This window comes from Strix aluco, chromosome 8 (genome assembly GCF_031877795.1).
Source record: "Strix aluco isolate bStrAlu1 chromosome 8, bStrAlu1.hap1, whole genome shotgun sequence".
Classification (NCBI taxonomy): domain Eukaryota; kingdom Metazoa; phylum Chordata; class Aves; order Strigiformes; family Strigidae; genus Strix; species Strix aluco.
In genome coordinates, this window is record NC_133938.1 from 31,569,556 (window position 1) to 31,596,272 (window position 26,717).

Sequence of the window (26,717 nt, forward strand, 5' to 3'; positions counted from 1 at the left end):
AATCAATGTGGTCTGGTCGACTTCTTTAGTATTAAGTGGTAGTCATGTGTCACTTTTAACCATATTCCATCCACGGAGGAAAATATGCGGGTGTTGAAACAAGGGTCACTTTGAAGCTGAACCTCAGATGTTTGTGTTTCTCAGGTGCTTTCAGTAATACGACCCATGCTTTATGTTACAGGCTGGAAATACTCCAAAAGGCTATTTTGAGCCCTGGTAGCTTTAATTGAGAACCAGTCCTTGCAAAATGAGCCTGACACCCTGCACTGTGTTGTTCTAGTGAAAATGTGTTTCTTAAGCTTTGTGGCTGTGCTTTGGATAGGCATTTGTGGTCTGAGGTGTGCATAATCTCTGTCACCAAAAGAATGGGTTCTCTGGCTCTGCGGGACTTGTCGGATGTGTGTCGGGATTCTGCTTTCATTTTTTGCTCTGGAAAATCACCGGCCATGCAAGGATCTCTGATGAGAAAATGCTTGGTTAAAAACTTGGAGGGACACTCCATGGTGAACCCATGGGAGAATCCTTTTCCCAAGTCTCCTCCTGTCTGCAGGGGCTATTAGGAGATTCATTTATGCTGCTCGAAGCCTGCAGGTTTATAAACGTGGGCTCTTTTCTTCACCTGAGATGAAAGGAACAACTTCTATTTGATTTCCTTTGGGACTTGGCTGTCTCTATTCCTCAGTTCAGGAGTGTAGCAGCGGGGAGAAGAGGGAAGGGGGGAAAGCCAGGAGACCACCAAGAGGGTCTTGGTTTGTGCTGGACTAGGAAAACCTGCACTGTGGCAAGGATGGGCAGCAAATCTTGTAATTACATACCCAGTAAAGCTCGTGCTGCTGCAGTGGGGGTTTCCTGCCAGAAGGATTAGCCCCATTAGAGCTCTTGCTGCAGCATCCCTGGTGTAGGTGGGTGGATGAGGAAGGGACCGAGGACATGATTTGGCTCTTAGACTTAGGCTGATCTACTTGGCTTTGGAAGGTGGGGGCACGGGCCAGCTTTACCTGGGCTGGTGCAACTCAGAAGAACGCTGGCATTTCTGAGGCCTCTGAATCTCACCAGCATGTTGAAGATGCCTTTGGGCTTGCGACTGAGTGATGTTATCACAAGGAAACCCACTGTGCCTGAGAGTTTGCAGAGCTCGTTGCAGAACTGCGGCTCGAGAAAACAGGTGGGCTGGCTTCTCTCTCCATTTTTTTTTCCTATGGCATACTTAGGAATATTCAAGTGTTCCTGAGACCTGTTCAGGTCTGAGGCTTCTTGGTCACTCCATACCTGGTGGGGTCACTTTCACCTTGCAGAATGGATTGAAAGGCTTTTCCGCTGGAGCTCCTCACCCTCCTGCACAGGGATCGAAGGGTTGTGCTCCTTGAGTTGTGAGACAGAATGACTGCAGGTGCTGGGAGAGAGCAGGAAATCATCTCTGTAAAGCTGTCCAGAAAGCCTTGAATTCAGGTACAAGCCTCATGTTTATAGGAACATAAAAGGAACCATGGAAACTAAATATGGATCAGAGCACCCGCAAGTAGAAAAATCGGAGGGATTGCAGAGTTACCCTGATTTCTCTGCCTTCGGATTTGCTCTGCTGGTTTCAAACCTGCCTGGGATCCTTGGCTCTGAAGGAGTCTTTGGGGCCCAGATGAGGAAGGAATTTTCTGGGGAAGGCAGCAGGCAAAAGATCTTATCTAAATGCCTATTCCACAAGGGTCACATGCTGCTCGGTTGTGTGTGACATGCTACTGCCTGGGGAGGTCAGGTACCTGGAGAGAAATTAAGAGCTTTACATGACCTGGACCTCAAACTTTGCTTCCTTCTGCTTCCTTATCTAGAGGATTACCCCATGCAGTTCTGCATGCCCTCCTCGGCCCTTAGCAAGGATTCAGCTGCTCTGCAGTCCCCAGTTTCATCACAGGGAAACTTCTTCACCTAGCTGCTGCCAGCATGCTTTTGGCGACCCTGGGTGTCCCGTCAGCTGTTACAGGCCATTAAAGGATTTGTTTCTTGGTGTATGAAAAGGCTTAATTCAATTCTCATTCTCTCCTGGCATTCCTCGGAGGTGAGTGCGTCCCCTCGGCATGAATCCTCCAATGCCGCTAATTGACTTGAAAGTAGCTCGTGTCTCCTTGGAAATGTCACCCAGCCCTTTTCAAGTGCAATTCCAGGCAATCAGGATCAATATGTTTCTTTAGCTAAGGGTATTAGCACATGACTGACAGCCCTGCGGCATTAGCTTATTCATATGGACTTCCAGATGCTCATTTTTCTTCCCTGTCTCAGCTCCGGTCCCAATAAGGGAGGGGGACAGCTTGGAGTGGAGCCATCCCCTGAGCTGCAGTCATTCACAGAACACTCTGGGTATGGTGCTGGCTCTCCCACGCCTCTCCCAAATCTATAGGGTGCTCTCATTCCCCATCTCCCAGGCAAAATCAAACTGCATCGCCCCATCCGCTTGTTCATCACATCATGGCCTCGAGATGTTTCAGAAAGGCAGGGACTGAATTTTTCTGCCTGTGTTAATCAGTGCGGCGCTTCGTTTGATATACGAAAAGGTGTCAGCATATTTTTGCAGTACCTTTGCACAGAGAATACTGTCAGTGTAATTATCTCTCCTCAGATCCCTACCCCCTCGTGCTCCTGGGGAGGCTCCGGTCCACAGCAGAGAACTTCCTTTGCTTTCCTCATCATGTGGTGATGCTGGGGTGGTCCTGGTGCTCGAAACATTTGGGTTTTTCGTTACATCTTTCAGCAAGTATACATTCTCTTGCTTTCTTGCCTCAGAAATGTTTGTGAATTTGTCTTCCCAGCAGCCCTGGGAGGAAGGGGAGTGCTGCTTGCTCTGCTTAGAGGTAGGGGAGTGAAAGCACTGGGAAATGAATTTAGAGGAGCTTACAAAAGCACTTGAGGCAGTGCTGCGGTGAGTGAATTCGATCTGGGCCCAGGTGCTCTCTGCTTTTCTTGCCTCCCTCTCTAATAAGGCTGCCATGGCTGATGCACCCGCACTGCTCCTCTGGAGAGACCTCACATCCCTTCTACACCCCAACTGTCCCTCTTTCCTCAGGAGGCAGAGGGGACCTCACCCCCCAGTTTGGGAAACACCGACTCAGGGGACTTAGGAGCAACAATTCAGAAGCAGATCAAAGAATATTTCAGCTTTTCAAAGGAAGAAACTGAGATGCTAAGGAACCAAGAGTCATGTCCTAAGTGAGGCGATGTTTCTCAGATGCAATTCTTCTGGGTGCCTGTCACTTTGCCTTGCAGTTAGCAGTGCTCCCAGCTCTCAAGAAAAGCTGCTCCCTGGCATCGGTACACGTTAGAGCCGCAAGGAGAAAAACCTGAAGTTAGCTCCCAAGTGGCAGACATTAACATACAGAGGAACGAGGTGTGCTGCACTGTGGCACTGGGAAACCTTTAAGGGCTTCTCTGCCACATTGTGAATTTGAGTGTCTCCCTTGCAGGGCTGGTGAAGGCACGTCATCTGCTGCCACCTGGGATTTGTAACTGCTACTGAGGCAGAGGTGGGGAATCTGTGTCAGGGAGCTGCTGAGAGCATGTTCCCAAAAGGCACATCAAGAGATAAACAAGAAAGCCTGGAAGTTTTAATCCGTGAGGCTGCCTGGATACCTGCAGGTGCCTCTGACTGAATTCTGTGTCCTCTGATATTAGTCGGGAAGGAGTTAACGTGCATGCCCTATGAGACAGCCAGAACAAGTGCATCCGAAACTCCAGCAATCAGAGGCAAGCAACAATTATTAACGCCTCGGCATTTAATGTGGCAGGTCGCTTACGCCCCCAGTTATATTGTGTGTTCAATTCCAGAGCACTTGGAGTTGTCAGTCAGCAGGTCCATAGATCATGGTGACCTTAGCATCATGTCAAGGGGCTTCACTCCATCAGGGATAATGAACATCCCCCACCGGTTTCTTCCCATCATTCATTTGAGATCCAGAAGTTCATCATGCAAATGACAAACAATGTTAATTTTCTGCAAATAATTCCTCCAGATGTCCACGGGATTCCAGCACTCCTTGCCCAGAACAGTAAAATATGTTTGTCTTCCTCCCTATAATTCATCACCAGGCCCACAAATCTCCCCAAACTCTCTATAAACAAAGCAGGAGGCAGAGCACAGAGGATAATAGTTCACTGCAGATGTGTCTTGCGGCCTCTCTGTGATGCATGTGGGGAAGAGAGTGGTGGAAGAGATCAAGAAGTTTCTTCTCAAGTGAGCTGACTTTGACTGCACTTAGTCTTGCAAATACGGTGTGTGTGACGGTCTGAGCCAAGCCTCACACAAACACAAGTCAACGTGGAAGGAGAAACTCAGGAGGATTATTTCTGGGCTTAAAATTTAGGTCTGGCATGCAGGAATGGCTAGATCTGGAGTGAAACCTGTTGCAAACCTTGTCTGCGTCATTAGGGGACTCTCCATCGGATGGTTAGGCTTTATCATGGATCTGTATCAAGCTGTGTTTTCCAATGAGTCCTGAGGCAAATAGGCAGAGTTTGGTTTCTCCAAGCATCTCTTAGCTCCCTGAACTCCAGATCCAGCCAAAAATATATGAAAAGCTCAAATCCAGGGAGCTTTGGGCTACGGACCACAAGAAGTTGGTTTGGCTTGGACAAATTTGAAGATACAATGCAGGAATTAGTTCCAGCCAATGTATCTGGAATAGGGCAGGCCCATGCTGAGGCAGCCAACAAAAAGGCTGTATTTTTTACTCTCACAAGAGGTCAGCAGGCAGCCAGGACAAAAATCCAAGGAAGATAGTGGAAGTCATGGGCTCCTACCCATGTTCCAAGGAAAGTAAAGTTCGGGAGATTTTGGGGGCACCCAGGTTTGCATCAGACTTGAAGAGCTTCTGTACTTGTGATTTATTTGGTTGGATATATAAAAATATGTATTTAATTTGGTTGGATACATATAAATACGTGTATTGTTTTATTTGGTTGGACATAGACAAAAACATGGACATCCCAAAACTCTTTCGCCTCTGGCTGCTGAGAGCACCCAACCTCATGCTCCTGCCTTGCGTTGGCACCCATGAAGTTCTGGAGTCAGCCTGGGGGCTCAGTCCTGAGTTACAGCATGGAAATGGCCTGACCTGGAGACAGGACTGCCTCAGCACAGGTGAACGATGGAGCCATCAGCTAAGATGTTGCCAGAGGAGAGAGCACCTGAGACTCTCTGGGAGGTCCTGCGAGGACATGAGGCCCGTCTTGCCGATGGCACAGCTGAGCAGTGTGTGGTGGGTGAGTCACTTAGCAGAGTACAGCTTTGAACGCTCTTGGAGCATCCTCTTGCCTTCAGCAGGGCATTGCTTTGAGAGGTGGGCATGGCTGCTCTGCTCTTCTCGATGTGTTTGCCTCACCCCTAGCAGGGCCAGCTTTGCTGTGGCTTTTTCCTCTCCATTCCCCCTGCTCCTGCCAGCCCTCAAAGCACGCACTCGCTCCCTCCCCTGCTGGCCTTTTCACACTGAAAGGGTTTTTAAAGGTCCCTCTAAGCAGCAGCTGCTGTGTGGCTTTTTGTTTTTTTGGTGTTTTTTATGATGAGCTGGAAATTAATTTCTTTTTCACTGGTGTTGGACTATCCATTCCCCACGTCACAGTGCAGAATGAGCTCGTAACTCTCTTGACTGCCTCATGGCTGAGTTATGGGGTCTTCTGTAGTTTAGCCCAAAGTGTTTAATTTAACTGTGGATGTTTTGAAGAAAGCAGTGGGAGATCTGACAACTGTCTAGTGCTTTTGCTGTCTGTACACTTGGAAAGTTTTTCTTAATGTTTGACTGAAAGGTTCCTTGTTTTAAATTAAGCTTAGGATTTCTTGTCCTTTCCACAGGTGGGGAAAGGTGGGGTTTTTTTCCCCTTTCCTTTTTGCTTGTCTGAAGACTGTAACCATGTCTCCATCCTCTCTTGACTGAGCATCATGAATGCTTTCTACCTCTCCTTGCCAACCATCTCCTATAGATTTCCAGTCACTGCTGTCTGTCTCCTTTGGACTGTCTCCAATTGTTCATACCATCTTGGAGATCAGCATCCCAAACTGGACAACATGTTCCAGCTGAGATCTTAACAGTGCAGAAGGCATGTGAGGATAATTTGGACCGCTTACGCATGATGTCTCTTTTGTGGTTTGATTCTGGTTGCCCTTGGCATGATCTTGAACCTGTTTTGGGGCAAGTGGGGTGAAGTGTTTCAGTTACTGTCTAGGCCACCTGTTGTTGTCTCCTTGTCACTACACACAGACACTAATAAGACCATCTGTTGTAGGAACCTGTGTCTCGAATCAGGGATGCTTGGGTGAGCTAATATGAAAGGACAAAAGATGCGGTCTGCTTGCAGGAACTGAAGCTTGTTAACCCCCCTGCAGATGCTCCTCCATATAGACTCCTTCATGAGACTATTTACAGGGTGGTTTAATATGCCTATTAATATGCAACCTGTGTTGAGTCCCACCTTAGCTGATTTGCCGTAGCTTCCCCAAGTGTCTGCTTGCAGCCAGATCGATGCCATGTGGGTTGCTTGTCTGGCAAGTCTAGAGATGGGAGGAGCCACCAGTGACTTGAATTTAAACCCCTTGCAGGGTTTGGGGTCAGTCCCTGGGTATGATCCCAGGGGCTTTGCTGCCTGTTTGGTGTTCCTTCCGTGTGGGAAGAAATTGGTGGGGTTGTGTCCACCAGAGCACTCTTCTACTCACAAAGCTGTGGAGGAGCCATGGGGAAAGAAACAGTGTCCTTGCTCTTTCCTCATCCCTAGCTCTGCCTTTTCGTAATTTCTCTTTACAACCATCAGCTGACCCATTTTTTTAATGCCCAGATTGGTTTTGGTCCCCTTAATGAGTAATAACATCTTAATGGCACTGTCCTGTGGCTTTGTCCCTAGCAGGGCAGCATCTAATCCTGTAGCATTTCCTCAGTTGAATGGGTCACTGGTTTTACTGGACTTGAATGAAGGACATGGTATGGATCCAAGCACGGTTCAGGGGTTGGGCAATGTCTTGGGCTCTTGCAAGAGAGTGATTTCCTCCAGCTTGACTTTGGGATGTGGAGAGCACAACTGAGACAATTAGTTGTGAAGCAGGATGGCAATGACAGTCATGAGCAGGAGAGGGTTTGATCCCAGCCTGCCTGCTTGTAAGCTAACCCAGCTGGAGGAAGAAGGGAGGGCAGCTCCAGCCAACAGCTGGAAAAGGTGAGCAGGAAACCTCAGCCTCCTGAGGGAAGGAGGGACTGAGATCCTCAAGTTGTCCTCCTTCTCCTGTTCAGGACTGGCCCTAAACTAGAGCACAGTTCTGACGAACCCTGAAGACCTTATGACATCCTAGCAGTAAGGATGGAAATGCAGATTTATTGTGATGCACTGGCATGACTCCTCAGGGGATGCTTGTGTAAGTACCAGACGTGCTGCCTTTGATTTAACCTCTGTCTCAGTGGAAATGACCAAAGAGAACCTGCAAAATCCCTAGTGTTTCTCAGGAGTTTATCCCTGAATGTGTAAGTAAATCAGTGTAACTGCCTTGTCTTGCCTTTACCAGAGTGTTTTAGGCAGTCATCTATTTCTGACTTCACTTGGATACAGTTTGCAGTCCCAATACTGACAAATTCTGTGGGACAGCCCCCATCACCTTAAACTTGTCTCCTGGAGTCAGGCAATTAGATGAGACTCTCTTTCATCTAAGTGCTTTTTTTATCTTTCTGATCAGTGGAGAGAAGCTGGCAGATATCATCTTTAAAGGTAAGGAAAATGGAGCCAACATTTTGTATTCCAGAAATCTCATTATTTTCCAACTAATATGCTGATTTTGGATGCTGGGGTTTGGCAGTGACACAAGGGTCATTGCTGAACAAAGCAGAAGCAGGTCCATCCTGGAGAAGACTGCATGGGTAAAATACGCATTTTCTATGGGAGAAAAATGTGAATTCTCTGGGTCATGTCAAGGAGTGAGGCATTGTGGGTAATCTCCCTTTTCTCCGACTTGATGGTAGCTTTCACAAGAGGAAAAAAGTGTGTTTTAAGAAGTTACTTGATACTGATCTGTCCGGAGTGCTTTTCCCAGGCTGGATTTGGGGAGGGATTATCTCAGATTTTCATTTATTTCTGAAATCCTGGGTATTGGTTTTATAAACTAAAACCCCTTCGCAGCAGGTTGCTTGTTCTGTCTTGTTGTTTTAGGTTGATGCATAGGAAGGAATTTAAATTTCCTGAACGGATGGGGCCCGTGCCTCGCCGGGGCAAATCGGCATCGTTCAAATATTTAAAGGCAGATGCATCAATACTGGCAGCTGAGGATCTGGTTTACTTTGATTAAAATCTGATCAAGATTACTCAGCCTTACCAAGGGACTTGGATTACCAGTCTATAAAAAGAAGAGTAGGAGAGGAGAGGACATTAAATGTAAAAATAATCCAATGAAGGACGTGAGACTAAACTCATTGCAAATTTAACAATAATGAAAACATCCTCCGTAAACAGGTGGAGGGCAGCAGGGCTTGCAGGTGAACACTAGGCTTGGAGCTAGGTCTGAGGTAGAAATACTGCTTCTGGGTTTCTCATGGCTATGGCCTCTTCTCTTCAAGGCAGATTTTTGTCAATGTTTCTCATTTCTCAGCAAATCCCCAAGGGAGTGTTGCAGGAGGAGTTGTGGGTGACAAATCCTTTGGAAAATCCTTGTCTCTGCTTCCTCAGGAGACCTGGGCTAGTGCCAAATCTCACTAGCAAAGAGGTGATCGAAGCTGAGGAACAGAAAATCAACTCTTACAGATTTCAAAATGTGAAATGTGTGTTTGTCCTCAGGGTTTCTTACAGTAGTTTGACTTCACCTCTCCCCTTCCATCGCAGCGTTTTGTTTTTTTTTTTTCCCCTGGTTTTTCATTCCTTTTTAGATGTAAAACTTATTTAGGGAATATTACTATGCCAAGTGATTAGGCTTGATGGACAGTGACTGATAAGGGACGCTGCACCAAGCCCTTTGCTTGCTGGATGGTCAGCAGCAGTGGCCTTTTTCATGAGTCTGTCAAACTGCTCAGCACGTGTCTAGCTTTGCCAAGATTTCTTATGCGTATGGCCCCTAAACTCAATAAAATCTGGTCTTCCCTGTGCCTCTGTGAAATTAGTGGTGTAGCTACTTGTAGGACAGACATACTTGGGTCCTAAGCTAGATGGCTTTTGGAGCCCCCCAAACCCTATTGGGGGCAGCAGATTTATCCCTCCTCTTCACGGAGTGCACCAGCTCAATGGGCTTGCTTGGATGGGAGGCACAGCCCTTGCTGATCTCCGTTGAAGATGTGTGGAAGGAGATCTTCTACAGGGGTTACAGGACTTGTGACTAGAGTGTCCTTTTGTAGCCAAGAGACAACGGTGAACAAGATGCAAGGTGAGCTAGCTGGTCTGGGAGTCCGTCTGGGGTGACTGGGAGATGCTTTGACTACATCAGAGGACTCTGTGAGCCTGGAAAGTGGGGCTGAGTGGCCTTAAAAATACTGATGACTTAAATCAACGCATCTAAGATTGCCAGAGAAAAGGCGAGAGGGTCATTGTGGGACCTCCTGGGCAATTATATACATGGATGGCCAGCAATATCGCCTGAATGCCCCAGCAACTATGCCAGTCTGTCCAGTTTTCTTTAATCGCAGTTGGGGTCAGATGAGGATAAGATTGTGTTTTAATAAGTATTTCTTAGCAAGTGCTTTTCCTCCCCCCTAATATTGTTAATTTTCCTTGCAGTAACATGTGCATCGTTCAGCTTCTGTTGCTCCATGTGTCGTGCTCTGTTACTCTGTCTCGCTCAGAGCCGCAGAGCGGAGGGAACGTTGCCAAGGCTTTTTCTGGGAATTTGCTCTGGTCCTGCTACTTCCCTGGGAGTGCTCAACTGATGTGTTTTGTTTGTAGGGGGAATAAAATGCTCAAATGTCAGCTTCTGAACGGACTACCAGAAACCAAGGCGAAGACCAACTGCTCCTTCGTCTCTGTGCACGGATGCCCACAAACACGTAGCCGTGGTAAGTTTTGGGCGATGACTTCTAGAGAGAGAAAACTTGCTAAGCAGTAAATGTGACCTTTGTGCCCTATTTTAAAAGATGTGAAGCTTTGCTTAAGGCAACCTTAGGATAAAGGTGCTTCCTCCTCCAATTCTTTCCCAGGTGCAAAAACGAGAGCTACATGTGGCTGTGATACCCCATGGAAGGGCACCCCTCTGTCTGAGACACAAGTGTATTTTCACTTGGGCTGGGTGTGAAATGGTGTTTAAAAGCATTGTTAATTGAAATGCATTGGTGAACACATTTTTAAAGCACCTGCTTTCTTATCGGAGACATGGTTATACTTACCCAGACTAAACCGCTGCAGGGAAGGTGGAGACGCAGTGCTCTCTGCGGCTGGCTGGGCCATTCATTTCTTAGCATGGGCTTGAATTTCTGATGACTCAAAAGGGAGCTCGGCTGCCCCTCAGCTATTTGCAGATCTGAACATCAGTGGTACTGTGGTTGTGAACCAGGGTTCTGAGCATTGCATTGAGCAGAGTTGGGACCAAAGGCCACCTCAGTCTCACAGTGCGTATAAAAACAAGAAGCTGAGGGTTCCCAAGCGTCAGGTTTTCACAGGGCACTCGCAGGCAAGTCCCAGAAAAATAATAAGGTGGATGCTCAGTATGGGATTCTTGCTGTTTGCCTCAGTTTCTTTCAGGCCATGGGAGGGAGCAGGGAGGATTAAAAATTTAAAGCCTCTGTTTGAACCATCTGAAGTAGATTAGGAATGAGAGATGAATATTGTGCAAAACCAGGGGCTTTACTACTGCAGGAGCTGCTGATACTGAGTATCTTATACTTTCAGATTTATAATTCCTTCCTGATCTGGAGTCTTCTATCAAATATCTTTGTACACAAAGCCTGAGGAATATTTGGTGGGAAAGCCCCTTTTCTTGTGGGGGACCTGCCTGCGAGCCTTCTCTATCAGGTAAGAGCAACTGCAGAGCTCTTGGCCACCAGAGTGGGCCAGAATTACACAGGCACAGGACTGGTAAGCAGTGGTCACTAGTTTGTGTAGCTTCATGACCTGCACCTGTGCCAGCAGCACCCTGGGCTGCAGAGCCTGTGTGCTCACTCAAGGTGTTCAACCTCAGCTCTGGGTGCAGTAGGTATCTTCAGGCCATGCTCTGAGCTCCTGGGCTATGCATGACCCTCTGTCCTACCTGGGTTTCCTCTTTCTGAGGTCTCTGTGTTGGACAGGTCAGCTGCCCACACTCAGTTGTAACACCCTTCCTTCTTGTCTTTCATTTGCTTCCCTGAGAAAACAGGGTTAATGTGGTTTTGGCTCCTTTTTGCCCACCCCTAATAACTTTCCAGCCTCGTGGCTGATTGCAGCTGTGTGTGCCGGAGATCTTAAAGATAACGAGTTCCTACCAGCTCGCTATAAATAGATGGCCAAGGAGAAGACTTTATCTTTGCCACTCTTTGCCAAGGGAGTTCAATCCTTATCAGTCCAAGAGCATCTGTGTGTGAGAAAGAGAGAGATGTTATGAATGCCCACGGGGAAAACTGCGCTTGGATCCGATATCCTACTGCATCCTGGAGAATCCCCCCGTGTTCTGTAACTCCATGGAAAATGGAAGTATTGCTGGCCCTGCTACAGGCTGAGCGCTGTGTGGGGCTTTCTGTTGCTTGCTTTCCTCGCAGCCTTTCATCAGAGGCTGGAAGCAGCAGTGTGTGCGGTGTTGCTGGCCTGACTTGGAGCAGAGAGCGGAGCCTGGCACTGGAGCAGAGGGATGCAGCCTGCTTCCTGGGGGGATGAGGCTGTTTTAGCCTCTGGCTGGTTGACAGGGCAGCTTTCGCCTGCAGCAGCACTCGCTTTCCCTGGGCAATAGCCACTGTTTCTAGGATGTTTCCTCTGACTCATCACCCAGCTCCCTTCCTGCCCCTTTTGCCTTCTGCAGAAAGCTATTTAATCAAGGGTATATCAAAATCCATCTGTCTATGCTGGTGTCAAAAACTTAGCTTCAGGGACATTTTAAATAATTTTCTTTCCACACTCTGTAATGGGTTTCATTGCTGAGGGGCTGGACAGTAGGGCAACAAAGGTATTTTAATTACATCCGCTCGTGGCATCTCGAAGGCTGGCCCTGTCAGTTGTTCTGGCACAGCGCCATTTAGAGCCACTTTTGCCAGCACAGGCATGTTAGCTGGGGGTTTACTGATCACAGAGGAAAATACTGATATTTCACTCCTGACATCTTGGGTCTGTGTCTTCTTTCTCTACCTTGCTTTTGTGGCATGAGCTTCTTCCACATTAGAGAATTCCAGTCCTTCCATATCATGTCACTCAGAACCCATAAAAAACAGTCACCTGCCCTATTGTGTGGGCATCATATCTGGGCAGAGCAGAGGTACTTTGCTTGCTCTTAAGAGAACCTGCCTCGATGCAAGAGAAATCTCCCTTTGAACCCTTTCCCCAGCCCACATCTTGGTTTCACAGCCCGTCGACATAAGAAGGGCTTTCCTTTTTCTCAGTTGAGCAGGGGAAGATTGAAAAGCTGTCTCCAGCAAGACAGCGGGAAAAAGGATGGAATGAGACAGGGAAGGCTGCTGGTCTCACTGTGCTGAAACACCCTGATCAGACCCATGGGGCTGGGTCAGCGAGTGGAGTAAGTCCTGGGACAGGCAGGAGTGCGGCAGGGGTGATAAAGCACGTTTTTGGAAGCGCCTGCTCATCAGACAAGAGGAACTCTAGCTGGTGTGTGTTGAAATGCCATTAACTATTGTATCTTTACAGGGTGTATTTTCACTAGCCCTCAGCGCTAGTGGTCTCTGCGGTGCTGCCTGCAAGGTTTCTGGGGTATTCAGCAGGTCACAGCTCCCAGCGCCCATACTCTGACCTGCCTTTTCAAAGTGTTTAGCATGCAAAAGGCAGAAACTGTTTGAATCTAATCTGGGGTTTGGAAGAAGGAGAGTCCAAAGAGGAGGAGGAGGGCAGCGTTAAGGCCATTTTTTTTGTATGACTGCTAATATGCATTTCCATTCTTGCCAAAGCTTTTGGTTCTGATTTAATAGGAACCTTAATCCTCAATTTCCACAGTTTTTCAATGTTGGAATGTGTTTGTGTTCCTAACAACACTCATCTGTCATTTCCTCCTCTTAATAGATATAACCTCAGCGGCAGCTTAGAGAAGTGTTTTGTTTGTGATTCCTAGGTGCTCTACACTTGATGCATTGTCTTTCTACAGATGCAGGGCAAACTCTGCTCCTCCCTTCTGGCCTGGGTTGCAATGATGGATTAAGTAGGTAAGTAATAGAGTGGTAATGAGATAACCACTGACATCGAGCATTAACATGGGAATAAATGAAGTTACCAGCCAGAACTAATGGCCTGAACTATCACTGGGTTGTAATTAATGAATGTGGTGGCTGAGATTTACAAGGATATTTTAGGATGCTGCTTGCATGCAGCTTTGGGTTTTATGGCTTGGTTGGAGAGAAATCAATTAATGCCAAGAACTTAATGAATGGGCAGAAGCTGTTCTTTGTCAGTTTGTAGTGCCCCTTTTGTGGAAGAGGCTAGACTGACACATGTGGAATATCTGTCTTTTCTTCAGGTTCTGGAAGAAGGTAGGATGCTGTGGCCTCTGACTGTGGGTCACACTCTTTAGTGCCTCATAGAGATGTTGCAAGGTTATCTTGGAGGATTTGTTTCTTCTGTATTAGGGCAGAGTAGCAGGAGTCTTGGTGAAAACAGTACATTTGAAGTGAACCCATGCAGCAGGCTGACATGTTTGCTTGTTTGTAGAAGAGATTGCTGGTGATGGGGATTCCCCAACCAGGACCTCTCAACTGAGCAATGACAAGCTGCCCTGTTTTACCTCATGAAGGTAGGACATCTAGCTCCTTCTTCAGGTTTTCTCTTGCCTGCAGCTGTGGCTCTGTCTCCTGCGTGTCACCCCCTCCCTCGCCCTGCGGTCTCGCTCTGGTGTCCTGTGTGATCGGATGACTGCCTGCGCCTCCTGGAGCGGGAGTGGAGGTGTCCAAGCTGCAGACATGCAGTGTGCCTGTGCTCAAGGAGCCTCGCCTGGAGAGCACTCTCTCCCTACTCACACAGCTTCCTAGGCATGTGACCTTGCTAAACACTTCTCAGGTGTGTGAATAACACTTTTGAGGTGGTTGCTAGGCTCTTGCAGAAAACATAGCAGAGGAGTCAAAATTCTTCATGTTAATTGGTAGGAATACTCCAGCCATCTCACTGCTGCTTCCCTCATCTTTCCATGGCAACACTCTCTCTACAGCAGCCCAGGTGCTTGTGGTTGGATATAGTGGGATTTTTTGAGCCCTCTGTCTTCCAAATTGTCCCTTGGAGCATGGAGGGAACATCTGTACTTTTAAAGTATGGGTATCATGTGATACATCAAATAGCTTCCCTTGGTGTAACCATATTCCTTTTTTATGCTGCCAGAGACAGAAAACTTTGGAAATATGCCTGAATTGAACTCTTGCATTTCTTTGGTGGAAAAAGCTGTTTCCCTGGTTTTTTTTAATGGGGAGAGAAAGTGCTGAAAGAGTCCTGAGTGTTTCTCTTCCTTCCCATAGCCTGAGACATCACACCTTTCTGTGAACTGGAGAAAGAAAAGGGACCACAGCTGACAGCATCTGGTGAACAAAGGGAAGAACAATCTTTTTCAATCCTGCAGAGCAGCCTGGATGGAGCTGTGATGTCTCCTTCAGGAAGCCAGGATGGTGGCTGGAAGGAGCCGGAGATGAGAAGAAGAAGAATGGACGAGAGAGAGAAAGCTCAGGCATTGCATCATCCTCACCTCTGCTCTCTGCTGTGAATAAAGGCGTGTGGGACACAGACAGCACAAATAGGGGCATCGCAGAGCAGAGGACTGCTGCTGTGGACAAGGCGTCCTCTCTTCCTGCTCCCTACCTCTCTGAAACATTCTCCACACATATTCTAGCACCATTATCTCTGTCAAGATCTGTTTTACAGGCATTTTTAATGATTCCAGGGGAAAATGAGACTCAGATGGCCAGTGACGAACTCAACCCAAAGCTGCCCAGACTTGGGGAGGTGGCCGCTTTGCCTCGAAGCGTTACATTTCCTTTCTGCAGGCTCAGTAGTTCCCTTCCATGCTGAACAGGAGGAAGAAATTTTCACCTGCTGGACCAGCACAAGCCAAGACCCAAACTGAACAAAGAACGGACGGTGTATTCAGGGATATGTAAATCCTCCTCCCCCAGCCTTGGGAAGTTTATTGCCCTCAACAAAGTACACAGTGTGGCTGTCATTCCTGAGGAGCCCAGGCGGGCTGTTATGTGACAAGGGAAAATTACCCAGGCTGTTCTCCAGAAGGCAAGTGAGCAGGAATTTTCCTCTGACCGATTCAGGACAAAGTTAATGTAGGGAAAGCCATTAAAATTAATGCTGGTAAACAAGGATAAAAACCAGCAGGGTTGTAACAAAATTTGGACCAGATTGGGTTTCCCAGCTGTCATGCTGCACGCTGTCTTAAAGGCAGCAGGCCGAGGGAGGGTTGTGAGCTGAGCTCAGAAAGCTTTTGTGGAGGGGGCTGTGAGGTTGGGGTTGGGGACATCTGGGCTCCAGTGGCAGCGGCTTCATGGTCCAGCACTTTAATCCACTCTTTTTCTGGGAAGCAGTGATGCCGTTTTGTCTGATGGTCATTACACCTTGTATCTATCCATGTAATGGTTATCTGCTCTCCTCCAGAGGCTGCCCTCAAAATCCAAGCCCTGCTCTAGGGCTCTGGGAAGGTGCCCACATGTGGCTGCTGGCTGCAGGTGTTCTGTGTGAGCATATTGGGGGGCAGATCTCGGGCTGTTGGGGCAGTGACTTGCTTCAAGAAGCTGATCCTGAGTTCAGCTGGGAAAGGTGCAAAGGGGCACGGCGATTCCCCTCTCCGTTTCACCTGCTCCAATGTGAGTGGGAGCATGCGCAGGCTGGGCAGAGTGAGGATTACGGGGGATGTGGGTCTACTGTGCTGGGAGGAAGGCTCAGCTTTGGTATCTTGTCTCATATTGGTGGTGGGTACAGGCTAAACAGGGCCAGAGCATCCCAGAGAAAATACCCTGGATCAGGAGCTGTGCATTCTTCCAGGTAAATGTCTTTTTCCAACCCCACAGCATACTAACATAAGCCAGTCAACTTCTCCAAAACTCCTGGCATCAGATATTCAACTGACTTGATGCTATGGAATAGGTCAAATCTAGTATAACCAAGCCAAAATTTCTAGCCCCAGAATGGAAATAATGGCTTGTATTTTCAAGTGACCACTGATTTGATGGTAGTGGTGACAAGGGAGAGGTACAAAAGCAGTTACCCACTTTCTTGCAGTGCCTGAGAGACTTGGATAGTATGTTTGAAAAGAAAGAAGGCTACAGCCTGACCTCTGAGCATGGATGAACAACATAGATGCCAACAGCCATAGAAAACTCACAGCCCACCAGTCAGTGCAAATAGCTGCAGGAAGATCCTTTGGTTCCTCAAGAGGCATCATATGCCTTGTATCTCCCTAGTGAGGCTGTGTTTGCTCAGATTTCAATGTTTTTGATGTCCTGTCCTGGATGGTCGGGTTTTGCAGGACAGGTTGAGTTCTGGTGGAGTCTCCAAGGAGCAAGTCACAGAGTGAACTGAAGCTGCTGAGATAAAGTGCTGCGATGTATCCAGCTGAGTGCAGGGAACTAGAGCTGGATGGCTGAAGTCATCCTCATCAAAGAGGTGAAGGTCAAGGCTGATGCTGGAATGGAAATCACTGTGGAGAGAGGCCCAACACACAAGTCTGAAGCCCTCATCCCTGGGGGAATCCACAGGCTGCCTCTGTGTGGAGACATCAGCCCCTTTTCTCCCATCAAGCTGCTGGCAGGTTGCTGTCTTGGAGGTGCTGTAGGTGAGGTGGGCAGAGGTGGAGAGCTTGCTTTCTTTTTTCATGAGACATCACTGAAGAATCAGGGTGACAGAATTATTTTTGTGAAAGTGACTATGTGAAAAATTTTTTCATTTTGATTATTTGAAAACCAAAACTGTTCATGGGTTTTAAAATTCATGTCCCCTCCGGGTTGCTTTGTTTTGTTTTGTTTCTTATTCCCTCTTCCTTATTCCTCAGAGGGAACCATCCAAACCTACACAGTGTGTTATTTCTTGAGGAAATGCAATCGTTTTCCAGTCGAACCTAGACTGGAAATGCTTCTGGTGATTCATTTGTCTGAGAAATTTAAAAAACTTGGATGGAACAGAAACCAGGCTGATTCAGGGAGAGCTTTCTTGTGTTTGAAGATCCACTTGAGCGGAGGAGTTGTTTCAAAAGCTTTTTATTGGAAAAATAAAATTTTTATAGGCTTTGTTTGGGAGACTTGAGCTTCAGCCATTCTTCTGTTGCAGTTTCTTGTATGGTACCAAGATCTGGAGCCATCCTGGTCCCAGCTTGCCGTGCTGCTTCATTGCAGAGCTGTGCCACCTCTCACCGAGTCCTACATCTTGAGCCCTTTGCTCTCTAGGGGCACCACTTCTGCAGGGTGGGATGGACGTGATCCCATCTTTGTCTAGACTATACTTTGTACCCAAAGTCTTACCCAAGAACGAGGACCGTATGGGTGCAGAGCTCTGTCCTGAGTGCAGCAGGGACCTCCTTCTATTGCACAGAGAGGGGTCCAGGTCCTACATTCATCATTATAGTCTGCTCAAGCTCCTCACCACCAAGACACTCTTTCTGAGGTTTCCCAATATCCAGAGAGGTTCAGAGCCAGAAAGGCAGATTCAGTGATAGTAACCACCACAAAGTCCCATGCAGAATATCTCTCTTTGGCCTTCTGTTTCCGCACCTGTAAAAGCAGCATGTTTTAATGGTGTGCTCTTTGAGACACGGCACTCTGTTCCCTCCTACAACAAGGAGTTGTGGAAAACTACCAGGCAATGGCTGAAATCAGATGAGCTGATCTGTCACATTCCAAGAGTAACTTAGGGTTTCAGGGGCTGTTCTTATCACCTCCATGGGATGTGCCAGAGGCGATTGGAGGATTGATTGGAGGTGAGGTGCATCATGGAAACAGGACTGTACTGAAGAGGCTTGGGCAGTGCAGATGCTTCATGTGGGACAGGAGTGGTGGCAAGCACCCGTGTGTCTGGAAAACCAGCAAGAAGTGGGCTGGATAGAGGAGACCACCTACTCCTGTTGCTGACTGCTCTACGAGCTGCCAGCTCTGCTGTCTAGCGCTGGCCAGATCCACAGTGTAACTGCTCATCTCCAGTCCCTGCCTTCTCTGTGGCCCACATGCTGCTTTTCCTATAAATAGCCCGGTGGGAAGCAGAGCACAGAGCCACCGCAGATGGCCCCCAGTTCCACATGCAGTCATGTGTGAGATCCCAGATAGGGGCTGTCAATTCCTTGCCTCGAGCCACCCGTGAAACCTCATTAAAAATGGTGTCCTCTTCCTTAACCCCCATCACCCCCTCCCTTCCCACTTCAACTTGCCTGCGTTCAAGCACCCTTATTAAACATGCACTTCTAAGCAAGGAGCGCTGACTTCCCCTTAATTGAGGCATAATAATTAGAGCATTAACACATTAGGAGGGTGAGACAGCATGTTTAGCTTTTGTGATTAATTATCTGAGGATTGTAATAAGTTGTTAAGACATTAATTACTCTGGCATGTTTATTGCTCTTTATTGCAGAACAGACACTTGGTAGCAGCAAGTGCTGGTGCATCTGGAAATACAGCGAGAGGTGGGCTGGAGGGAGGAGACCACCTACTCATCCACAAAACAGTGAGTTGCTGGTGGTGGGGGCAGGGTGGGGTAACCCTCCTGGGTGGGCCTTGGTGACCAAATAGGTTTATTTCTCTTCCATCTCCAGGAGGCCAGAGATGTATAGAAATGGTATCTGAGTCCCTTAGGACAATCTAGGGCCTGGAAGGTCCTTTCTGATCTTTTCATCTGGAATTTTCTCCTCTTTCGGATGAAGTGTTTCCTTCCTGATGGTTTGAGCTCACCCTCATTTGGATCCTTGTGTTTCCAGGTCTGGTCAGTGGGGCTCAGTCTCTGTCCGGATCTTCCCAGGAAGGTAGTCTGTGTTAAAGACAGGCTAAAGTTCAGAGTGTCACCAGGACTCCAGTGCCCTCCCTCACCCCTCCCCTGGGTGAATTTTCTTCTGGAGAATTGGGAAGTGGGTTAGGGAAGGGTGTTGCTGCAGTGGTAGGAGAGGTTTGGACTGCCATAGCCTGCTCTTTACACAACAAGCTGCTCTGTGGCCCCTGGACAACTCCACACTGGTCAGTCAGACTGGGTCTAATGGCAAAGTGTAGGCCTGGAGGACAAGTAGGTCTTGTATGCTCCTGAAGCTCTGACAAAGAGAAAAGGCAGCCAAACCAGCAGGAAGACATGGTGGGCCTGTTCCCAGCCTTCTGCTCTTCCCACAAAATACAGACAGTGCCAGACCCTCCCTGCCCCAACCTCCCTCTGCAGTTATCTGGGGTGGGGAGCACACAGGAGACATGATGGCAGCCCCAACCACCATCACAGATAAATACATTTGGGAAGATGATGAAAGACAGGAAGGTGGGGAAGCTATGGGTGTGGTGTGCTGATATAGATTTCCTTTGGGACCCCCGGGCCTGATGTTTCTGGTTTCTAGGCTGTTGCTGTGTCCTCATGTTATTGCAACACACGCTTATGCAAGGGGCAGGGAAGGGAGTCTTCTGTTGGCTCTTGTTAGAGTTAAAACACATGATGATCCTGACCAGTCTTTGTCCCCCCAGGACTGACTCAGTGGTCTCTTTCCCTGTGGCTTCCCCCAGCTCCAGCCGGTGTCACTGTCACTTGGTTGTCTTGGTGGCTGAGGAGGAAAAATCCCTTCCCTGTGTACAAGCTGGGATCCGTCTTGTGTCAGCTGAATGCAATCTGCTGCCTTGAGCCCCTCGGAGCCCCTGCCTGCCTCTCTCTAGCCCAGCCTGGATTTGGCATTCACTGTCAGGTACCTGCTTTCTGCATTCAGAGTATGGAAAGTGTCAGCCCGACATTTCCCGTTCAGCTCCTAGGGACAAAGCAGGTCATGACTTACGCGTTTTATCATTAAAAAGATAATTTCCTCTAGATGTGTGCAATAAGACAATGGCACTGACCTGTGATCCTGGCATTGCGCAGCATTAATGATTTCCCTTTGCAGGTAATAAGCAGCAAATGTACACATTTTGGGGAGATCTGAATTTTTTTTTTTTCCTTTTAAGACTGCTGCCTTCCTAGGCCAGACTTAATTAGCAGACCTCATTATTTCCTCAAATGTAACTTGACTTCCATTGAATGAGAATTGTTCAGTGGATGGGGAGCAGCAGAGCGGTGCTGCAATATTCATATTGTTTTAATTGCAACATTAACATTTCATGCCGCTCTTGGCATACTTTCAGGTGCGGCCCTTTAGCTCAATGCAATGCTGTGAAAGGTTGGATCAGAACAATTAGGATAGAGTGACTGGATTTCTGGATTTTCTTTTTTTTTCTCTTTTTTTTTATTTAAACGAACACAAGCATGGATTCAATACCCATCACTCCTTTTGTTGGGCAGAACAGGGAGTCAAGCACCCCTGAAGTGTAAATCCTTTTTTTGGAATAAAAGATGTGCTGTAGTGCATGTTTAAATTCTCTTTTCGTGGAGCTGAAGCCCCACAGGTACAAGTGATACGTGATCCACCAGGCTGATGGTACCTCCTGAGACTTAACCTTTACCGGGTGAATCAGAGACGTCCCAAAATGTGTCTGGCCAGCTGGGCTGGCTTCACATACGAGCTAGTGGGAAAAAGGCTATTTCCCACTTCTCAATTACTTCCAGGGCTCTGGGATGCCTGAGGCTGGAAATGACACTGTGAACAAATAACGACTGGGTCAGTGCAGATCCTAAATGAGCACAGGGATTACCCTGCTCTGTCCCCCAATTGCATATAGGGTTTGCCTTTTTTTGCAGGGGGGTCAGACAAGACTGAAATGCTGGGCTCAGCCTTAGCAAGCTCCGGTCACCTTCACTGCCTTGCCGTGTAGCCATACGCTTGCCGCTAATCGTTCCCGTACCGGAGAGCGGTGATGAGTGATGGGAGTTCCCGGCAAGAGCAACTGCAGGTTCCACCCTGAAACAGCCTAATGAGAGTCTCCTAATTGGGTCACTGAAAGGAGGTGAGCAAGGAAGGCCAGCCAGCAGCTCTACTAAATGTCTTCTTGGTGTTGCTCTCCGACTGTATTGCACTGCGTGACGTGCAAACTGTGTAATTGACTTCAAAGGAGAACCAAGAGGCTGTTGTGTCCCCTTCAGCCTTCAGGAGGAAGAGGAAGGGTCCCTGGGGCTCCCTCTGTCCCGCTGTGGGTAGGCTGTGCTTTGTGCCCACGCTGCTGCCTGCCAGCTCCATGCTGGCACCGGCTTGCAGGTCTGTGCTGAGGCTGGTGAGTGGGTCTGGTCCGCAGCAAGGACCTGTGTGTAGAGGAACAGGTTCCCTCTCGCTCACAGTAACAAGTACCACTAATCAGTCAACCCGCTAATGGGTAGCTTGATGTGTCAGTGAGCTGTGAGCTTCCCAGCAGGCTGCTCGGACTCCAGGCTGCCTCCCTGGCATTTGCTGGCAGTGGCCTGGGGATGAAACATCTTGCTGGAAGGTGAAATCTCTGTCCGTGTGATGGAGAGGCTCTGGGAGGGTTGTGGGGGTGAGGGATCTGCTCTGCCCTTCAGTGTTCCCCCTTGGAGCTAGGCATCTCCCTTCCATTTCAGGGAGCATCTGAACCCATCCACATGGCTGGGATGGCAATTCAAGCTGGAAGTGCAGCAGGACCTCAGCTCTGTCACTGGAAGAATGACAAGGGAAGAGCACACAGCCTGTTTCCAGAGGTTTTCCAAAAGCTAACGTGCCATCTTAGCTGGCTGGCTCTCCCATCAGTCTCATCTCCTGTAGCTATATAGCTTGGGTTTGGGTTCTCTGGTGTCTAGTAAGCTGCTTGTGCTGAATGGAGCATCTCCCCTTACTGGGATATTTATAGCATCTCTCTTTCTCCCACGCAGATTGTCTGATGTGTAATAAGAGATGATACACTACAGTTTGGAAGGTGCTAATAATGTCTCTCCTCTGTTTGACAGTCTGTTCCCATGAAATTTATAGATTCTGACTGTCTCAGAGACCTCTGTCTCTCTGTCAGATCGGGTTGAAATCTGTTCGCAGTGTCAGAAGTTGCTGGGGAGTGGGCAGAGGACAGACTGATGCAGCAGGATTGCATATGCTTTACACTTCTTAGGAAATTAGGCTGAAAATGTGCCCAACTCTGTTTCCTGCAGATCTGGGGTGGGGGACAGCTGTGGCTCAGATCACCAAATTGGGAGTTTGGGAAAGCAAGCTGGTTGTGTGGGAGGAAGGCGATGAGCTCAGAGACTGCCCAGGAAAACTGCTCTGCCCCCAGCCCTTGTACGGGCTGCCATGCTGTGGGCTCTTCAGTTCGAGCTGCCTGGGGTGATGAGCGCAAGTGCAGAGCATGGCCTCTTGTGGAAAACAGCCCCTGAGGACAATAAACGAGCAAGCCCAGAGCTCCTGGCTGGTGTGAAGAATTGCCTGGCTAAAGGATAATAAATGCCACAGCAGGAGACAGAGCATTTCTCTGAGGCCATTCATCCCCTTTATCACCCCGCTAACAAGCCCCAGAGCGACTTCAGAGAGACTTCTCTGGAGCAGCACCATTCCTCAGCCGTGCTGATGGCTGGGTGCTGGGGGTCAGGAATACATCGTGTGGCAGGAGTGCTCAGTGGGAAACCGCAGACCGCCCCCCCAAAATAACAGCCCCGAGTTTGGGTGTCAGCAGTAGGGACTGTGCAGTGGCTCTGGCTTTGCTGGCATGGAAACCATGCCCTCCTTTGGGCCTGGTGTGGTGCCACCTGAGAGATCTGGACGTAAAAGCCAAGCATCCATCTTTTTTTAAGTACTTCTGGGCAGCAAGGGCCCTGCAGCACCCTTAGGAGGATTGTTTTATCCTAACTCCCAGCGTGTCTAAGATTTAAGATTTATAAGATTTATACAAGACCCAACAGGAGTCTGGGGCCGCTGGCGCAGAGGTAAGTTGGTTCTGCTTCACTTACAGCACAGCTGAGCCTGTGTGTGAGTCTTGTGCGAGGAGGAGAGGGCAGGACTGATGTGTTCTTCGTAAGAGCTAATAAAAGCTAATTCATCCCTTTGCTCCAAGACAGTAGGAAGCATTAGCAGCTGGCTGAGTGCCTCCTCCTCTGCGGCAGCATGCTGGGTGCCTCCGCCTTCCCCCTGGCTGGGAGCAAAGCATGTCCTCCTGTGGAGAGGAAGGCATCTCTGTTAGCAAGAGCTGCGCCGTCTGCGACTGCGTCAACAGGCAGCCCGCGGTGCTGTCTGTTGCTGGCATCCCTCCTGGGAAGAAAAAACAGACAGATAACCCGGGCAGGTGGGTCTGGGATTGAGGATGGATATCCCTCGGGCAATTCCCTGTGCTGGGCTTCAGCTCTGAGCAAGCACCTCTGCCCCAGGCCTTGGGCCACAACTTGTGGGAGCAGAGAAGAGCACCATCCCTGATTTGACTGGGCTACAGGAGGCCCCAAAAGGGCTGTGGCCACTTGTGCCCACATAGATGACCAAATAGGTTGGAATACCTTCAGCAAGCACCTCGGGTGCTCACCTGTGCACAGTGCATGCAGCTATGTGGCGTGCCACCCCCCCGCCCCGTGCTCACCTACCAGAGTGATTGTGTCTGGGACTTGGTGCACAGCGGGTGAGCGTTAAGTAGAGCTAATTGCCAGTAATTGGAAGCTTTTTCTTTTTCCTCCTGTCTGTTTTCTTAATTTCTCCTTTTTCTTCTCCTCCAGGTTTAGCTGTTGGAGGATGCGTTTTCTGTGGTCCACGGTAAGCACCCCACGTGCAGTGCCAGGGGCAGGCAGGGCTGGGAGAAGATAAGGAGGTGGGGAGGAGGAGAAGCGAAAGCAAACAGGAGACATTGCATTGTGTTTGGGTGTCCTCAACAATGGGTGGTTTTGTAGGAGCAAAAAAGGAGAAAAGCTGCAAAGCCTTGAAGGTGGAGGGTGCAGAGAGCACCGTGATGGGTAATTGGGTTGTTCTAGTGAGGGCAGAGCAGGAGAGCAACAGTAGGTAGGGATGGTCCGGAACAGAGCTGTGGTTCTGGAGCGGAGCAGGAGGATTGGTGTGTCATGGAGCCAGGCGTCTCCTTGAGTGTGAGCAGCACACCAACAAGAGGACTGTAAACCTAATTTTTTTCTGTCCATTCTTTATCAGTAGGTTTCCAAGCATTTTAAAAGGAAGCTACCACTGCAGATTGGAAAACTTCACATCTTGAGGCCTCAGAGACTAGTTCAATGCCAGGCAGAGGAGCCAAGGCCACTGCCTGCGAGCGCTGAGCCCTGTCACATGCTCTCCTCCCTGGCCCCAAATAGTCTGCACTCCAGACCTTGGCCTTTCTCCCAGGCCCCCGTGCTGACCAGACTGATGATGGGGAGCTCATTGGAGGCCAGTCATGTCCCACAGGGTGGCTGCAGGACATGTTGCCTCACATGGTCACTGTGATCAGCTGGACTGCTTCTGGGAGGGAGGCACGCTGCCATGTGAAATGGCCCTTCAAAGCGGGGTTGAATTTATAGGCGTGTGCTCTGGTCCCGGTCCGTGAGGCCTGTGTTCCTCCTCTGATCTCTTTGTGTTATGGGAGGAATTCACTTACAATCTGGAAACATCTGGCGCTTTTTCTTCTTTTGCCAGCACTGTTAAATGTCGAGTTGAAAGGAAACATAATACATCACCTTCCTCATGGGCTGCCATTCAGCCGAGAGTAACAGAGATTAGCCTTCAATCACACGGGGGCTGGAGCTGAAGGAAACCTTCCTGAGGACACATTGGAGAAACATTTTCATTAGCAGAGGAGAACCTGACAGAGATGAAGTGCCCCTTCACCTCGACTGCCGGACCTCTCCCCTGCCTGGCGTTAACAGGACAAGGAGATGCTAACTGAGGAGCTGGTGCCAGCTGCAACACTTTAAGTGCTGTCTGCATCCAGATGTAAGAAACAGCTGTGAAACAGTGAAGCAGCACTTTTATAGCCTGGTGGGGGTGGGTTTGGTTTTTCTCCTGCTTATCAACGAGCACTCAGTGCTGGAAGCAAACTGGCTCTCTCCATGCTGTCAGTTGAATGGAGGAAATGGGTACTAGGTTGCGAGCTATGTACCCAAATGGGTACCCTAGCATGGGCCAGAAAAAGATGTTCTTGGGTGATAAGGTCCATAGGTCCAGGAGGTATCACGGGCTCTCTCTCCTGCAACACTCCTGCAAATTTAACAGGGCTGTCTGTGTGGTAGTGGAGGCTTTCTCTGCTCCACATAAAGCTATTCCACAGCCCACTGTTGCAGGCATCTGCTCTTAGTCTGCATCCCCCCTGGCCAGTCGAGACGCTCAGGATTCACTTCTGCTATTGAATTCTCCCTTGTCTTGGAGAAACACACCCTGCACCCCAGCTGGGCGCCTGGCACAGACCTGTCTGTCCTGGTTACTGGGGATTAGCCAGCAGGATCCCTGCAGTCAGCGTCTGCCGTCCTCCACTTCGCCTCCCTGGGGCTGGCGTGCTCCTGACAAATGCAGGCTCTGTCTCTCTCACTCACAGCTGAAGGATGCCGTGCCTGGTCCTATCTCACAGGTTGGAGGGAAATTGTTTTAATTTGTGTGGCACATTGGAGCAGGGAGGCAGAGAAAAGAAAAAAAAACAACAGAAACTGGTCATTCTGGGTATTTTTAACTCTTTGCAAAAGACCATTAACATCTCTCTCTCTTTTTTTTTTTTTTTTTCCCTTTTATTTAACTCCCTGAAGACTATTCTCTCTTTGGGCCTGCCTGCAAAACTGCATTCACTTCACATCTCTGTGGTGAAGGTAAGCTGGTGCTCAGCTATCCCCAAGACTCTTCTTCTCTCCTTGTTCCCCAGGTGCTCACCACGTGCACAGCCCTCTGAGAAGAGGCTCCCTGGCTGGGAGGGTGACAGGCTCAGAGGTGTTCATGTCTTCTGGGATGGGTTTTGTCAGGAATGGGATTTGAGCTTCCTGAGAGGAAGGCAACACAGCCTGGCAGCTAGGGCATTGGTTTAGGACACAAAATCTTCTGGTTTTGGAGCATTCTCACATTAAGGCACCTCTCACTTCCTCCTCCTCCCTTTCAGAACTGAGAGCAGCCAAAATTAGAGGAAAACCTGTCTCCTGAGCACCTTTCCCCCGATCCCTTCACCTGGCTTGTTTTCCTTTTTCTCCTACAATCTCAGCTGGCTGAGTTTCAGTGCCAGCCTATTGAAAGGAAAGGCACGTGCTGGCTTACAGAGGGAGAGAGACCTGAGACAGGATAAATCTGGAAGCAATGAGATTGGGGGAAGGCAAGTCAGCTGCTCTGACACTTTTATTATGGAGCCAGGCTGCTTGGGAATGAATCTTTCTTGAAGCATATGTTGCTGGATGACATTTCTACCAGGTCTCAGCAGTAACCTTTGCCAAGCCTTGCTGCCCAACCCTGCGCTCACTTGTTCCTGGGGCAAGGGGAGCGAGTGTCAGCTGGAAATGCCACAGGCAGCAGGGCTCAATGGTGCTTGATGCACCTCCGATGAGTTTGAAAACACTTGGACTTAGGCACCAGAAACCCTTCAGGCTTTGGTGACTTCAGCTTACAGATGCCTGTGTTGTTTTGCAAGGGAGGTGCTGGCTTCTGCATGTGTTTC

At 48.8% G+C, this 26,717-nt stretch overlaps 1 protein-coding gene across 17 annotated transcripts in view; it reads left to right on the top strand.

Annotated features, from left to right (window-relative positions):
* The window catches only part of LOC141926717 (uncharacterized), a 100,041-nt gene that overhangs the window by 66,955 nt on the left and 6,369 nt on the right, over nt 1-26,717 (top strand). For 5 of the 17 annotated variants that reach the window (XM_074833014.1, XM_074833015.1, XM_074833010.1 and 2 more), the window contains 15 exons: nt 4,952-5,244; nt 9,880-9,989; nt 10,819-10,941; nt 13,205-13,262; nt 13,765-13,846; nt 14,559-15,321; nt 18,655-18,747; nt 18,836-19,042; nt 19,737-19,951; nt 20,935-21,140; nt 21,727-23,052; nt 23,181-23,408; nt 23,827-23,863; nt 24,251-25,024; nt 25,828-25,887. Coding sequence is in view for 4 of the 17 variants with exons in the window: in XM_074833022.1 (XP_074689123.1) it covers nt 23,272-23,408; nt 23,827-23,863; nt 24,254-24,538 (459 nt within the window). In the remaining 13 variants the exon portion in view is untranslated. Of the gene's footprint in view, nt 1-4,951; nt 5,245-9,879; nt 9,990-10,818; nt 10,942-13,204; nt 13,263-13,764; nt 13,847-14,558; nt 15,322-16,567; nt 16,874-18,654; nt 18,748-18,835; nt 19,043-19,736; nt 19,952-20,934; nt 21,141-21,726; nt 23,053-23,180; nt 23,409-23,826; nt 23,864-24,250; nt 25,025-25,827; nt 25,888-26,717 lie in introns of all 17 variants that reach the window. The other 12 variants (XM_074833023.1, XM_074833021.1, XM_074833026.1 and 9 more) reach the window with 11 other exon arrangements.